At 42.0% G+C, this 17,617-nt stretch overlaps 1 protein-coding gene across 1 annotated transcript; it reads right to left on the bottom strand.

The window, feature by feature from the left end:
- Nucleotides 1–317: 317 nt before the first annotated feature.
- Nucleotides 318–2,636, bottom strand: GPRIN3 (GPRIN family member 3; the record flags this gene model as incomplete). Its single annotated transcript, XM_080932064.1, has 1 exon — nucleotides 318–2,636. One exon carries the CDS (start codon nucleotides 2,634–2,636, stop codon nucleotides 318–320), a length of 2,319 nt encoding a protein of 772 aa, XP_080788190.1.
- Between the last annotated feature and the right edge of the window lie 14,981 nt (nucleotides 2,637–17,617).

The following is a 17,617-nucleotide window of genomic DNA, read 5'->3' as shown; positions in this document are numbered from 1 at the left end:
GTGTATAAATAATGATGTATTTAAAAAAAACCGCAGTGACGATCCTTTCTTCTCAACTCGGGATCAGCTCGGGATGCAGATTATCTGCAAAGTTCCCTTCACCTCTTGTGTATTGTTTCTATCTGCGTGAAGCGGCATTTTATTGATGGACGACCCAACAAGCGATAATAGCTACTTCTTAAACGTAATAGCTGCTTTTACTTCTGGGTCTCTCAGAAAACAATGACAACAAACCAAAACCAGAAATCCAAACTTCTAAGCTTTGACACGAATTGACACACGGAATGGCGCGGCTCACACACCATTGCAGTTCCCTCTTAGTCCAACACAGAGGACGGGGCAGGGCGGACACAGCAGTTGGGGCGCCGGAAGTTTTGCAGCATTGACTGCAGAACCCCCTGTTGTCTCCCTTTAAGCTTCTTACTTGAAGAAGAATCTGAGGAAATTGATCTTCGAGTCTGGCCACTCTGTGTTTTAACTAATTTCTCATGTTCTCTTATTTGTCTTTGTAAATGGTTCTGGATGGCAACTCCCAGGGACTCTGGGTCCAGCGAAGCACCATACACTTCCCAGGTCATGCCCTGGTCATCCCATACCACGTCTCTCACTCGCTTGGACTGTTTCAGCTGCAGCTTGGAGTCTGCGCCCAGCTGTTTCTTCTTCTCCCCAGGTGTAAGCCCCACCTGGGCGGCAGCTGCTGTCACATTGAGCTCCTTCAGGAACTCACTGACCCGGCTGGCCCTTCTAGGGCTGGCCTTCACTGAGCGAGAAGGGGTCCTCTTACCGGAACCTGGGCTCGAGTCACCGGTACCATCCGATGGCAAGCTTAGGCTTGTGACTGTCTTGGTCTGCCTGTGTTCTTCCAAGGTGTTCTGCTGGCTCTTCTTCCCTGGGGAGGGTGCAGGAGTGACCTCTGGTCCCTCACCTTCATTTCCTCGAGATTTAGGATTTAGTAGTAGGGTTTTGGCGTCTAGGGTGTTGCTAGCTTCAGGTGCATGGTCTTTCACAATAAGAGGAGAAGCAGGCTTCTTGTCCTTTGAACCTCTTTTATCAGTGGGGTCCAAGCTCTCCAGGGGGTGGTCTTTGTTGGTACCTCCACCGGAGTTGGACAGTTTGCAGCCTGGCTCTGCTTTGTAGTCATTCGTAGTTTTCTCTACAATTTCAGGTGCCCTGGGTTCAGAGTTCCCCAACCCATGACTTATCTCAGCTTGACTCCCCTCCAGGAGGGAAATCTGGGCAACTGGGCCAGCTCTCTGGGAGCCAGAATTAGTACCTGTCAGCTCTCTGGAAGTTGCCTCTTTGCTTGTTGAAGACCGCAGGCCTTGCTCTCTGTCCAGGTTTTGACTGGAGGCCCCATGGATCAGTGGAGATTTAAGGCCTTCTGCTGGTTGGTTCGCTGGTTTGCATCCGCCTTTGAAAACTGTAGAAGTGACGACAGCTGTCTGGATCTGCACCTGTGGTCCAATGCTGGGGCACTGCCTTGACTCCTGAGAGTCTACCGTGCTGTTCGAGAGTTCCAACAGGCGGTTACCACCGCCCTTGCCGTGGCAAATGACTCGCAGCTGCTCTTGCCCGTTCTCTTTCTCAGTAGGATTTTCCTTTAAAAATGCGGGGAGAATACTGGGGCTGGTAGAGACAGACCTGCTTTCCACACTTGCCACTGCCTGCACCTCGGCGTCTTGCCAAGCCCTGCCAAGGCCCTCCTTAGCCTCACTTTCAGATTGGTAGGTCATTGTACTGGCTTCTTTGAACCTTGATACTGGGTGCTGTGCTGGGAGCGGCACCTTCCTTGCCTCTGAAGAACATGTGGTCTCTTTGCTGGTGAGGGGAGATAGTGGAGGGTTTTCTGACCTCTCATCTGCGGTGTCCAAGGCAGTGACAGAGGGCTGTTTATTCTCTGAGCATCCCCCTCTTGCTGGAGGCTCACTGGGTACCACTGTGGTGTTACTGATGGCTTCCTGCCCTTCCCCCTCGGGTCTGTCTGCAGGAGATGAGTGAATCCTCGTTGCTGTGTCTGTGGTCTGTACAATTCCCTGGCTGTTCTCCGAAGAAGGAAAATCACAGAGCGCTTCATTTTTGCTGCTGTAACAGGTGACCCTGGTAGGACAACTTGACTTTTCATGTTTCTCACTGTTTGAGTTTGCCTCTGATTTCACCAAGGACTCTTCAGGTCCTGGACAGGTGCTAGTATTCGGTGGGTCACTTCGGATGGCACGGTGTGTGTGCTGGACTGCAGACGTTAAAAATGGCGTAGATATAAGTCCCTTCTCTGCAGTAGCATTCAGGCCCGGTGCTGCCGACTCCTTGCTTCCTTGAAGCTGGGAGCTATCAGGAGTGTGGTGTTTGGGAGACGCTCGCTCTGCCTCATTGACGACACCAGGAGAGGCCATGTCTTGCTGGCTGGACTCATGCATGCAAGGCTGCATCAGGGCTTCAGAGGCTGCACTGAGCCTGAGGCTGATTTCTGCAGGAACATTGCCAATGCCAGTAGCACTCTCATCTGGCCGGGCTTCTTGTGGGGAGACATTCTGCAGTGGTGGGGAGAAACTCTGAAGCTCTCCTTGAGGCTCTTCCTTTCCAGAAGCTGCCACTATGGAAGCTTTTGTCACCCTCAGAGGGTCAGGTACAGTCCCCATGGGACCAATGTTCAAGAGCACTCCAGTGTCTGTTCCAAGTCTGCTTTCCACTGAGAAGTAGTCGGAACTCAGATGGAAGACATAGGGATGAGTCCTCTGAAGAACTGGCCTGTGGAATCAAGAAAGTAGTACCATTAATATGCTTTTACCTATTTGGGAAAAAAAATACAGAATAGCCACTTTCCTAAGATCACATAAACTTGTAACTAGACTGGTGGTACAAACCAGTCTTCCTAGATGCCAGAGGACAAAGGCAGGAGAGTTTCAAGTTCGAGGCCTGCCTACACCAGAATACAAGTGTAAGGTTTACCTGGATGAGGCAGTGAGACTCTATCTTAAAAGGTAAGAAAAGGGTTAGGGGTGTAGCTCACTGGCAGAGCAGCTTCTAGCATGTGCACATGACACAGGTTCAATCCCTCTGTCTGAAAATCAGATAAGCACATGGTAAGAAAATGACATATACAAGAAACACATAACAACAATAGCAACCGTGTCTCATATCTGTTGCTATGCAAATCTACTTGAGGTAGAAAGTCTCCAAAAAGTTATTCTCACTGTGCTGATATTATGTTGACTGACTAGTTTCTGCTTACGCTCTAGTGCTGTTTATTAAATGAGTATTTAATATGACTACCTTCCATAACTATTTCCGGAATCATCATTGTAATCTGATTGGTCAGAATCATAAAACCCTGCAGTGCCACTGGAACTAAACTTGTGACCCACTGAGTGGCCCCGAAGAGGAGATCAAGAATCTTTGCAACCAAGTATTCAGAAATGTGTCTGGATTGAAGTGAGATGCTAGTCTTTGATAAAAGTGGCATTTCAAATGTTCTAAAGAATCTCATAGAAACAGCTAATAAATTATCTAGAAGGAAAGAAAATGAGGGTTTGTTCTGTAATCATATTTCAGATTTAAAAAAATCCTATATAAGCTAAAGTGTTTAGAAGTAGCATATAAATGGCGGTCATGTAAGAGGTAAAGTCTAGTAACCATCAGTGTTATAGGGGAAGCAATAGTATGTGTTTATGATAAAACATGAATTAAGATAATAGATACCAAGATGAGATTCAAGATTTTTGTATAACAAAAAGTTCCATAAAATATATTTTAGAATACAGATTTGAAAAAAAAAATTGGAAGTCATTTGAAAATAACCTACATTATACCAAAAGCCCTTAAAAATGTAAAAGAAACTAAATAATCTGTTGGGAAAGTGGGTAAAAGAATGGGAAAGTAAAGTTAAGAAGTAACTAGTGAACTTAAGACATGAAGGGCGAGTTCATTTCTCATCAGATAAATGAACAGTGAGATTTTACTCTATACTAACTGCACTTGCAAAGGCAGATATGCAGGAAAGAATCTTCACAGTTACAGGGCCAAAGGCACATCTCTCTAGTTTTTCACGGGAAGATAAAGCATATCTCTGAGCCAATGAAACAAGCTTTATTAACAGAACAAATTAATGGATAAATGACATGCTCATTTAAGCATTATTTTTGGAGTAAAACCCAGGGGGAAAAAGGTAATGGAAGGAGTAGTATATTGGAACATAGTCTACCACAAGGAAAATATGAAAATAAAGGTGTGGCAAGGTTTCAGCTTCTCCATTAGTAAGAATTTTCTTAAATATAGTTAAATGTGTAAATTAAGGCATAGAAAAGAATATATATTTGTTTGCAGAAGATAACCAAGTGCTTCATACCCACGTACACATGGGTTTGCAGATGAGTGCACAGATGTTAAAACCACTTAGGATGAAACCTACTAAGTGTTAAATGAAAAGAGATTTCGGGGTTGGAGAAAGTGAGACAGATGAGCTAGTTGGAAAAAATGCTGATTTAAATAAAGCACAGTGTATCTTCAACGTACTAGAATTATATACCCATGTAAAATTTTATATATGTTTATGTATAGGCATTTTATGAAGAATAATTAGGCTTCAAAGCATGTGGATAAAGCAATAGAATATAAATGACTGGTAACTGTATTTAAATTTATCTTTCTCAGAAGCAGGTGGTTACTTAGTTCTTCTGGGTTCCTGGTTAACTCATTGGAACAACTGACCATTTGATTTCTCAAGATCTCTCAAGCTGTCATTTAGGAGCCCTGCTTCTTTGCATAGGTTGCACATTGTAATGGCAGACACTCTCTTAAATAAGGCTACAGGCTGTCAAGATGAGACAAAGCCAAATCTAGTTGGGCCACAAAGTTTTGGATGAAAAACAACAAATTTGCTTTTTAACAGTCAATGGAGAATTTTGTTTGTTTGTTTGTGTGTTTTTTTTTCTTTTTTGCTCTTTTTGTTGTTTTTTCCTCTAAGTTTTGGTGGGTGTTGAGTTTGACTATGTAGACATAGTGAAGCTCACACTGGAAAACTCACCATCGAATGGTCCGTCAAAATGTCATTTGCAGAGAACTTTAGCCCTTATTTGTTTGTTCTGGTGCCCTATAATATGAAATCTGAGGATAAATCAAACTGATATCTCTAACTGACTGTTCATATGAGTGTTCAGAATACATATCCATCTCCAGTGGGCACACTGATACCATTTCTCTGGGTTCCCCTTCTACTGTTTGTCACTGGAGTGCCACCATGTGTAATACCACAGCTGCTCTTTCTTCCCATTCCTGCATTTGTGTTTGCTGTGCCTTTTCTCTAACTCTTTACTCCACTTCATCCTTTGAAAAATGTCCGCTGTTCTGCAATCCCCCATTTGAATGTCATTACTTCCCTGAAGACCTCTAAAGGTCTTCAGTTGTAAAGCTGTTCACAGGGTGATCATCTTTGTTCTTTGAGTTGTAATTTTCACATTCTGCTTGGTACAGTTAGCTGTTACTTGTATTAATGTCTCATTTCTCCATGGATATTTTGAACCCCAGGAAGGCAAGAAGGAGAAAATGGATTATCTTCTGTTCCCTCCACAGGATAGAGGACTTGGTCTTGTATATAAAAAGAAAGTCAGCTGATACTCTTTTCTTATAAAATGGATGTTATCAAAGGCCTGCTTAATGTCATAGAAATGAGATATTTTAATTCATAGATGGAAATATTAATGAAAACATAAAAAGGTATTGTTTGGGGAAGTAAGGAAATGATAGTGTCTTAGTTATTAAACTGTGTGTCTATAATCCACATTTGGACCATTAAAGTTTGGACACCTGCTATGCAAAGCTGGTAGGTCTCATAAAGCTGAGAGAACAGTATGTCTTCTGTGTTGTGTGGCTAGATCCAAGAAAGGAGTGTGCCAAGCAGAACTGTAAAATAGGAATGGCTTGAAGTTTATCACCTAAAAGTTAGAGGACTTCGATAAAAAAAGAATCCACAACATTCCAAATGTCATTGTGTTATTTCCATTTCCTACTCGCAGTGTTGGTTTAGTATTCGAATATGATTCCTTTCATCAGTTTTGTTAATAGGGGTCAAATTATCCATCAACCTAAGACTGAAAGCAAAGGACAATATTGATCAGCTAACAAATGCTGTCCCCAAATCACTTAGTAGTAGACAAGCACTCAATACTGGTCTCAGATAGAACTGCTAATGGAGACATCATTGCATCCAAGTGACATGCTCCTTATCTTCTCCTCATTTCTCCACTAAATGGTAGAAGCTGCAGTCTCTACCACATCAGACAGACAGACATTGGAGAACAAGTATGCTGTTTTATTATTGCCCTGATCTTGTGGAAAAGAGAGGTAGAGGACTTTGAGTTCAGGGTTACCTTAGAATATAGGACAAGGTCTCAACAAAGCCAAAGAAAACAGACACATCAATGTCCCCACAAAATACAGCCCTGGAATAAAATTAATTTCTTCCACAGAGCCTCTATCTCCCTTCCTTCCTCTTCCTGGTTCTTCTTCCTACTTCCTCTCCTTCCCTTTTTCTCCCTGCCTCCCTCTTCCCTTCCCATCATCGTCCCTCACTTTCATCTCTGTCTTTGCTTTTATATTCTTTATTTCCTCCCCTTATAGCCCAGTAGGTATTTCCTCCCAATAATGAAAAGTTAACTAAAGCACTGCCTTCAGGAGGGAAGGGGAGAGAAAGTCCTGACTTAGAAGTCTTAGGATTTACAAGGTTCAGGAAGCCTAGAAAGCTACAAGGCCCCTCCTCAGGAAGAGAGAAACAGATGCTAGGGAAAGGAGGCCATGCACTGGATCTGCTGACATGCTGACCAGGGCAGTGCAGGGATACAGAGTCATTACCAGACCTGGGGTTTCCAGTGACAAATACTCCTCTAAGTCATTCCAGAAGCCTCACCGGCTCATCACATTGGACATGGATGAAATCTTTCATTTTCTCTGCTGCCTTTGCTCTATGCACAGATGTTTGTCTCCCTATCTCCAGGTGAAGTCACACAAAAGGGCTCTATTTGTGTGCTCAGGGAAGGAAATAGCTTATTAGGTCCTTGGTTTTGGTGGTGATACCCAGCAGTATCTTTAGACATGATAAGCACCATATGGGTGATCTTTCAAAAGCCATAATGATTAAGCTTTAATCTGTGTTTGTGGAGGAAAATTATTCTGTTAAATGCTAAGAGAATGTGATAGATGAAAAATGATTGCTGTGGAAACAAGAGTGGACTCTCGACCATGTGTAGCAGCAATTTGTTAATTTGGCCAGGCAGCAGCCTGAAGCTGGGGTGGGGGGGAAGGAGGTCAGTGGATGTAGATGTAAATCAGTAACAGGAGACAATAGTAGAAAGGTTTTTGTTAGGCTACCTATGGCTGTTGCTGAAGGTAGGTCCAGCGGGTAAGATAACAAGAGCCAGAGACTCTGTCTAAACTACTTTGACTCTGTAAGTATAGCCTGAAGCTTAAAGGAGCCCGGAGGTTCCTGACAAAAGTTTGGTGGATGAGAATCTCTTTCATTACAGCAGAAAATTCAGATTTTTCATACAAGATCCTGTAGTTTCAGGAATTCTCTCTGAACTGGGCATTGACCATGGATCTCAAGGTCTCTGAAAGCTGGTCTGTCTTCAAGTATAATGGAAATTGTATCCACAACACCCATTCTTCCAGTGTCTCCATGGCCGAAGTCATGAAACCCCTGTTCCCAACCTGTGCATCATAACCCCTTTGGGGTCACATATTAGACATTTAACTATGATTCATGACAGTAGCAAAATTATAGGTCTTAAGTCGTAGCAAAAAATATTATGGTCAGGAGTCATCAAAACATGAGGAACTGTATTAAAGGGTCACAACATTAGGAAGGTTGGGGACCACTGTTTTACAGGAAGGAGATTGAGGCTTGGGATTCATGAATTCTTATTTAATGAATTTTAATGAATTCTCATTATTGGGTTCCTTTCTGTTGTCTAACTACAGAAAGTAGATAGAAAGCAAACACACACACACACACACACATACACACACACACACACAGAGAGAGAGAGAGAGAGAGAGAGAGAGAGAGAGAGAGAGAGACAACAAAGGAGAACCCCCAACAACTTCACACAGGGGAGGAACCCTTCCTTTTGCAAGTGGCTCCCAGCACTAGACAGCAGGGATGCAAGTAACACTGACTACTAACTGGTGAGCTTAGAATAACCGAAACTTGTTGACTCCCTACACCTCCAGTGTTCATTCCAAAAACAATGGGTTCCCTGAATACACCATACCCCCAGTTTTTCTAACAGACACCCACACTTAATAAGGCAGGAAGCAAAGTACCTCAGCCCTTTTTAGGTGTTGACTGGTGGGAAAAGCATGAGGCAGGAGAGGCATAGAAAGTCTGGGTTGTTCCTCTTTCTTCGCATCCTCATTTTACATGTACTTTATGCTCATTGGAACTAGTAAGATTTGAATGCATACTATCAAACCTTTAAAAAAGTCAAGTACTGACAAAAACGCATTCATATACTTTTATGCAAAAATGCTTAAAATTTGTATATTTATCTTTGTTTTTTAAAATAAAGTTGTTCAATTTAATAAAAAAAGAATGAAAGTCTGGGTTGTAGACCAACAGGATGTCACTGTTATAGGGACCTGAGGAAGCACCTCAGCCTTCAGTGACTGAGAGAGAAGGTGAGGGACAAGGAGTTTCCTGGCACCCACTCAGTAAGGTTTTCTCACCCCTTTCCTCTGTTGGCCTTTCCCTGTCATTATCACATAGAGCTGAGTTCGTGTTATCATGCCTGGCTCAGCATCTTGGTGATTGCAGCTGAGCTCAAACAGCGATGTCTGGCTCTGTGTACAGGTGATTCTACCCACAAAACAACCACAGGCTGCAAAGAACTTTCTTTATGAAGACCACAGCCCAGCACCAACAGCTCGTCAGCTGAACACCAGATCTTCCCTCTGTCATGAGGCTAAAGTGCATCCAGGAGCAGAAGAGAAAAGGACTGCCTAGCCAAGAGGATGACCAGCATGGGTGCACTTTACAGTAAAGCCACTGCTTCAGTAAGAGGCTGATGAGGAGCAAGGTGTGTCTGTCCCTCCCACTAGTTACCTTAGTAACCTTGTTACATGCCCTCTAGAAGAATGAGACAATGGCTGTATGTGTCACTGATCTCCATAGAAAGTAGAACTCCACAAATAAAGGAGATAACAAAGGATAAAGACCTCATCTTCCCCTTTATCAAACATAATTTGAGCATGAATCCTAAATACCTAACAGGTTAGAATCATTTTGCAAAGCACAGCAAAGATTTATTACTTCCTACATTCCAAACATGAACTGAAGTTAACAGAAAAACAAAGCAAAGCAAAACACCCTGTATTTGTGTTAAGGGCTCTACAAGGCTAATTGTAACTTGTTAGAGACTTGGAATGTAGCAGATCCACAGTTAACTTATCTTGGGCTATTTAGAACACCTTGCATTGCCATTCTTTCTCATCTCTGCACTAAACTAATATTTTTTTATGACTATCAGGTAAAACCTTAGCTTGCACTGACCTTTAAAACAAAGATTTTCATTAGATGCCATATAAAATCCAACAAAAGACAATTTCAAATGTCTGTTACCTGGCCTACCCAATGTCCTCCCCAATGTATATTATAAATACATTTATAATTTTTTATTAGTAGTTCATGTAGCCTTTCCATGTTGGAGCATATCATTGGGATAACCTAAACCCATGTTCCCACACCATGGTCACTCATTTCCCTCAGAATAAACCATCTCTTAATTCTTTTTGGAGAGAGAACTATGTTTTTGTTTGGTGCCTTGCCCAACGTTGGCCCACAGAGGTGACTGACTTTCATGGGATGACTCACCCAACTGATGCCATGTACTGACATGAGTCCTTTGTGACCAGCCATCTTTGATGCTTTAAATGGCATTTATGGGAGTTCTTTCTGGGGACATCTTCCCCCCTTCAGTTTGGTCAGTGGTATGCTGGCTTATGGGGAACTAGTTCTAAGATGGCATTTGATTTGCTTTAGTACATTCTTATCACAAATTTCATATAAGTGTTTTTGTCAGAACCTATTTACACACATTTGACCCTTTACTCCTGTCATTCTTCCAATATCTAACTTTTTCCTGTCTCTCCTCTTCTATACAGCAAAACCATGCACTTCAGTTTAGACATTTCCTCAGTATTTAATCATAAGGATACCTGTAGATTTATGTTCAGGTGATACATGATTGGACATGAAAGAGATAGGTGGAGAAAGGTCGAGGAGCAGAAGAGGAGGCAGGAGGCAGAAACAAGATGGGGACAGATGTGTACGTTTCTCTCGGTGTATCTCTAGCTTGATAAGTTTGTTATTATTTCTAAGAGTTTCTACAGGTCTTTCATCTCATATAGAAGGGCAGTTTGTATCTTTGTCCATTGGATATAATCTTATTGTATAGAGGGTTTGCAGAGTGAGAATTTAATATATAAGCCTGCTTGAAAGGCTACCAGGCATTGTTTGTGCAAGGTGGTGGAGGAAAGAAAATGCTGGGCTGGGATGGTTGTATCCACCCAGGACAGAAGCAATGGGGTGGTGGAGTGAAACTCACCTGAGTAGTTAGGGGTGGCCTGGAGCACCAAGTGGTGTGGGGACTGAAAGGATGTGCTTGGCTGCACAGTAGAGTGGTGTTCATTGAGTGAGACCATGGGACCAATAAAAGGTTAAGCCATCCTTTTAATATTTACCGAAGATACCAAAGAAAAGATTCATCAAGGCATAGGATGGAGAGGTCAGAGCTGCTAGCTCTTCAGGATATGTAGCAGTTTCAAAAAGAAGTCCAAGAAAATAGATCTTTACCAACTATTTCTCCTAAGGACTATTCTCCTGCCTAGGCAGCCTCATCTTCACTGTCCTTGCTAAAGACAAGGTGTTCACATGGACAAGTGTGATGTTGTGTGTCCAACCAGGAAATAAGGATAAAATGTTTACAGTTAAAGATGTGCCCATGTTAAAGGACCTAGACAGGTGACTACAACACACAACTGCAGGAAACCTACATCTAAAATTATCTGTGGCTAGATTCTATCATCCCGGAAGCTAAGATAGGCATTGTACAGCACCTGAAGTCCATGACTGAGATTTCTTCACTTTGCCCTAACCCACATACCCCTGTGTTGGTATCAGAAACTGGCCTTAAGTTTGCAGGTTGCCTATGAATCAAGTGATGATGTCACCTCTAGGTGACAAGGACCCTCCTGCATCTGTTTCCATGGTGACTGCCACACATTTTCAGCATACATGTCTCCTGTCCTCAGCCTCACCTGTGGACTGTAGTACCTGTGATTACATCACAGCACAAATAAAAGGCAGAGACCCCTGACCCCTTGCCCCTTCTTCTTCTTTGTTACCCCACTTCTTTCCTCCTTTTTTCTCCACATCCCCTAATAAACCTCTTTCTGTGGAGCTGTGCTGGTGTGATCCGTCCGGATATGAGCTGCCTCTTAACACATCAACCTGTCCTCACCAGTGTAAATGCCTCGAATTATGATGTTCTTTTGGTTTATGACTAATGCTCATGCAACTACTTCCACATGGAAGCCTATCATTCAGGGAAGTGTGAATTCATATCCCAGGCTATAGTCACTCCCATTCAGCTCAGCATAAAATAACTTCCGTTCATTCTGAGCAAAGAGCTGTGTTTTGCATCCACACAGAGACTTAAGGGTCAAACCTGTTTACTCCTCAGAGTAACTCCCGGAAACTGTCTTGCTCTGAGCTCCTCTTCGAGGGTGGAGATCCGAGGCTACAGTATTTACAGTAAACATTTCATACCACATTAAAACCCACACCACACATATGACTCCTAAGTCCGCACTGTTTGCTACTTTATCACGGAGTATCTAAACCACGGCAAGTGGTTAAGTGACCAAGACAAGAAGCATTGTCCAAGCAGTGACAGTGAGTTTGTGTGAGAGCTTTGGGAAACACAACCTTACAATCACATTACAAACTCAAACAATTGGAGTTAGAACTACAGTCACTATTGCCCTCTTCGATCCCACCTGAACATTGTGAAGGTCGTATCTCTCCAGAGAAGATGAAACCTCTGGCCCCTATAACTAGACACACATACTTGTGTACATACCTGCTTTGCAGGTATTTTGGGGGCTCATTCCTATTATGAAGAAGAAAAAAAAAAACTACTGAATTTTCTTATACAGCCTGTAAATCAGATTGACAGAAGGCAGAGTGCATGGGCAGATGAATCTAATGTACACTTCATGTGACAGAGGAGGAATTTTCCTAACTAAACAAATGAAAAGAACTGGCAAAATGACTCAGTGGGTAATGCTGAGCAGCAGGAAAACATTGTGGAGACTTGAGTTCAATCCATAGAACCCGTGTGAAAGTGGAAGGAGAAAACTGACTTCACTAAGTTGTCCTCTGATCTCCACACACATGTACGGTATCTACCTATACCATATACTTCCACACATTTAAAAATGCAAATAAATCACAACTTGAAGACATGTCCGAGCCTGAGTGTTTTTGTGCTAGGCTCGCAAGTCTCGGGGGATACCAGGGTAAAGAGGATCTGTTAACATCAAGATACTGGGGCATGGCACAGCCTCTTTCTGAGATTGTGTCCAGTCCCTCTGTGTTATGATGAGGATCATAGCCCGCTAGAATAAGGGGGTGCTTTGTATAGAAGATTTCAGGACCTCTTTCAGGGAAGGGTGCAGACAATGCTTCTAGCACTTTCCATATCCTTGGGCTTAACAAAAGGTCCAGGATACTATTCTGTAGTGCAATGTCTCTGACCTCCACTGAAAGTCTTCCCAGCATGGCACATAGATCTCCAAGGCATCAGGAAATGGTCAGTAAATAGAATTTACCTGACTTGAGCTTAAGCAAAAATATCAAAGCAAGTACAATTTATTGTGGCACTTAGAAGCAATTGTGTGGGTTATTATTATTACTTTAAACTCATTATTTAATCATTTAGTCAAAACTTGCCTATGAAGAGAGGAGGCTATGTATTTTACATGCCTCAACATTTAAATGTGTTTACTACATACATGTTTTCTCAAGCTCTCTTCTAAAGATGGTCATTTGGAAGAAGTGTTCTGTTTACCTGAAATCAGTACATCAGTAAGCCTTCTCTTTGTAGATCAGCACAACATGGAGATGCCTTTTATCAGCAAAATCAAAAACTGATGTTAGCTACCCTGACACAGCTAGCTGTAGATTCCCTTGTGCCTAAATATAAAAGCCGCATTTAAAAATTCCCAAAGGTGGATGTTTGCTTTTAATTTGAACTCTTGAGAATAAGCATTTGAGACATTTATGGTTTGTGCTTTCACCTCGCGTAATCAAGCTGACTCTTAGCATTTCCTTGTTTTGCCAGACAGATACTCACAGGTTGGTGGGGTTGCTTTCTCTCTCTCTCTCTCTCTCTCTCTCTCTCTTTTTGCAACTCAGCTTTGAAGTACTTCCATTGTAAGCTTATTTTAATTGCAAAGATCATGCATGGGGAATCTCAGGACTAAGCAGTGGTTAAATAACAGGGGAATGGAAGTCAACCCAGCAGTCTGTATTTGCATTTTTTTTTGCATTTGCATTTTAAAATCCCAAGTTAGATATGATCAAAGCTGCTCCTCATTCCGATTTTCTGCCGGATATATTTAGCAGCAGTGGAGCAGCACTCAGCCTTCTGCACAATATTCTTGCCCTTGCTTCTTCTTCCTTCCTGACCTTGCTGGTCCTGCCTTTCCCCCCATGACTCCCCCATCACTGATCCCCAACTATTCCAGTCTCCATTAAAATAAAACCCTCACCTCAGCCTGCTTTCCTTTTGTCAAAGCAAAGTCATCTTCCAAGAGTGGAGGTGAGGTACCTCCGAGGGCAAAAGCTTAGGACTGATTTCTGTTGTTAGGTCTGGTTATGCAACTTCTTCTGGTCCCCATGATCATGGGTGAATGAGCAAGTGTGGCTGAGGATGACACTGGTGGGGATGGGAAGAGATGTGCAAAGAAGCAGGGCAGCTGGGGAGTCCAGGGGCTCTGTGTGTCTGAAAAGCGAATTAGGTGTTCTGTTCTTGATGAAGATTATGGGATGCTCTGTTCTTGAGGATGGGTAGGTTTCTTTACTAGAGTTAGAATCCTTAGGGTTTGGCTTGTGCGCTGAGATGAGAGTTAAATAGATATCTGTTAAAAAGGAGAGGGAGGCGGGGGGGGGGGTGGGGAGAAGAAGAGGGAGAGGGGAGGAGAGAAAGAGAGTCTGTACACTAGCATGGGCAATCTTGCTTCCATGCTGATAAAACACTGCTAGGCCTCAGGAATACAAACATGCTTTGCTCTTGTCTTTTAATGAGATTTAATCCATTTACAGAGAGATGGCAACCTCAATCACAGGCTGTAAGTGAGCACAACAGGACATGGTTAAGTAACTTATAAGTGACTTATCAAGTATATACTTTGTAGATGTTCAGAATGAGAACATCATTTCTCATTCAACTGATGACTCCTGTCACCACCATTCCAAAAGAAAAAACAAGTCTAAAGTAAAAGGGACATTTGAGCTTAGGGGAAAAGGAGGGTAAGTGGAAAAGAGAATGGAGTTTGACTGAAAGAAAAAGAATCTTTAAGTCAAAGATAACCAGGTAAGACTGCTAGTATTTGTGCATTCATGTAATAATCCGAGTGCCTTTCTGTGCCACAGACTCAGGGCAAAGGTGTAAACAAGGTGCTCATGCTTGTGAGGGGTTCCCATTTCCTACAAGTCATTGAGAAAATTAGGGTGTTGAATGAGAAATAAAACAAAACAGAAATAAAAAGCCAGAAATGGACCACAGAGGTGAATTTAGTATATATTTTGGCACATACTTCAACCTGAAGAATGCAGATTTTTGCAGGATGTATTTTCTATGATGAAAGCAAAGCAGATGTTCTGGGAGACCCTTGTACTAGTGACATTGTGCCCTTCTATTCTGTGAAAGGTCTACATGCTATGCCCAATAGGAGGCTGAGCAGTCCACTTTACTCTCCTCACTGGATTCTATCATCAGCCTATCTTCTGGGTTGTGACAGACAAGATCAGTGGTTCCCAATCTTCCTAAGGCGGTGACTCTTTAATACAGTTCCTCATGGTGTGGTGACCCACAAACAGAAAATTATTATGTTGCTAATTCATAACTGTAATTGTGCTACTGTTATAAATTCTAATGGAAAATACTGATATGTAAAATATCTGATATGAATATGCTGTGAAAATGTCATTGAACCCCAAGGGGTCATGACCTAAAGGCTGAGAACCACTGATCTAGGCTGTCTCCAGGAACTGTCAAATAACTTGGGGGAGGGGAGAGGGAGAAAGGTGAATGTAGAACTCTTTAATGGCAAGAAACATCTCTGAAAAATATAGTAGCTTACTCCAGCTGGACATGAATCAATGCTGGGCTGGCTGTCAGGCAAAGCCAGTTCTCTGATAGCTGACATTCTGCCCTTGAGAATGTAAGCTAGGACAGACTATGGAGGGACATCTTCGTAAAATTACAAGGCCATGTGAACTATGGCTCAGTGAGTCCACTTTAGGTATTTACTCTTAGAAACTGTCTAATGTATATGTGCACCAGGTTTTGCAGCACATGACGTGGGAAGAAATCTAAATGAGCATGAATTTGGAATTCTTTACATAAAGAGCCACATTACATACAGTAAGTATGATGTATTAAGTAGCATCTCTCATGAGGACAGCTTAATGTATTGGTAAGGGATAATCTCTCTAGTACAGTTTTAAGTAAAATGACAACTGACACAACAACAACAAAAAAACTAATAGTAATATTTTAAAATGCCAAGGTAAAGAGTGTGTTCAGAGTGTGATAATTTTGTACTAAAGGGGGGGATTAGCATCTTTGTTCACATATACAGAAAATATTTCTGCAAGGATAAATAAGAAATGGATCAGAGCAGTGTACTAGATGCCAAGGGTTAGGGTAAGAAAATATTTTATCCTAAACTCTTTTATAAATTTTGAGTTTTAAAGTATCTGGGTACATCACTCATTCAAAAGCAATAACATATTTTCAACGTTGGAGTTCACCCAAACTGAACATGTCTGTGCCCAGTAACATGTCTATTAGAGGTGTGGGTTTGTAGTGCCCTTACACTTAACAAACGTTCTACTTGCCCTTTGCTGTGTAAGTAGGTCAATCTGACCATCCAAGTAGTAAAAGGAAATTATAATTTCCTTATCTCTCTTGGATATCTACATGCTCCAGACAGTGTAAGCAAATTTGATAGTCCACAGCTAAAACAATGCTGTTTACAGGGATGTGTGTGAGATTTCTAGATTAATTCTTTCTTCAGTTACTTGTGCCAGACTGCTCTTATGCTGGCAGTAGTTTTTATGTCACATGGTTTTAATATAAATATATGGCTCATCTACATTAAAATATAAATAACTTGGAGATGGGGAATTTCTAATTTCATGTGTAGAGGGGTATAGCTTATTGAGAATTGGCAAACACGCCCTCACAACACATTTGTTTGATCAAATACTTTGGAGAAAATATAATTTGTAAAATTGATTTACAGAAAATTATTTAAAAAATTAAGTAGTCCTTTCAGATATCTTTCAAACCTGGGGAGCAGCCGAATTTGCACAGTCACAGGTTTCTGATAAATACAATGAGGTATCTGTGAACATACACAGATATGGTGGGTTGTTACATTATTTTTTTTTTATTGGATACATTATTTATTTACATTTTAAATGTTATACTCTTTCCTTGTTTTCCCTCTGGAATCCTCTATAACATCCCTCCCCCTCCTTCTGTGATGGTGCTCCTACACCCACTCACTCACTCCTGCCTCCCCACCCTAGCATTTTCCTACACTGAAGCATCCAGCCTTTACAGGACCAAGAGCCTCTCCTTCCATTGATATCCTACAAGGTCATCCTCTGCTTCATATGCAGCTGGAGCCATGAATCCCTTCATGTGGATGGACTCTTCGGTTAGTGGTTTGGTCCCTGGGAGCTCAGGGGTGTCTGATTGGTTGATAATGATGTTCTTTCTATAGGTTACAAACCCCTTCAGCTCCTTCAGTCCTTTCTCTAACTTATGCTTAGGAACCCCGTATTCAGTCCAGTGGTTGGTTGTATTTGTCAGACTCTGGCAGATCTTCTCAGGATACACCTATATCAGGCTCTTGTCAGCATCCAAAGTAGTGTCTGCATTTGATGTCTGTATATGGGATGAATCCCCAGGTGGGGCAGTCTCTGGATGGCCTTTCCTTCAGTCTCTATTCCACACTTTGTCTTTGTATTTCCTCCAGTGAGTATTTTGTTCCCCCTTCAAGGAAGTACTGAAGCATCTACATTTTGGTCTTCTTTCTTCTTGAGCTTTATGTGGTCTGTGGGTTGTATCATGGGTATTTCAAGCTTTTGGTCTAATAGCCACTTATCAGTGAGTGCAGACCACGTGTGTTCTTTTGTGACTGGGTTACCTCATTCTGGATGATATCTTTGACAAAGGAGCTAAAAACATTCAGTGGACAATATATAGCATTTTCAACAAATGGTGTTGATTGAAGTGGAGGGCAGCATGCAGAAGAATGCAAATTGATCCAT

Source organism: Micromys minutus, assembly GCF_963924665.1.
Source record: "Micromys minutus genome assembly, chromosome: 18".
NCBI lineage: Eukaryota > Metazoa > Chordata > Mammalia > Rodentia > Muridae > Micromys > Micromys minutus.
Note: the sequence above shows the minus strand (reverse complement) of the source record. Positions and strands in the feature narration are given on the sequence as shown.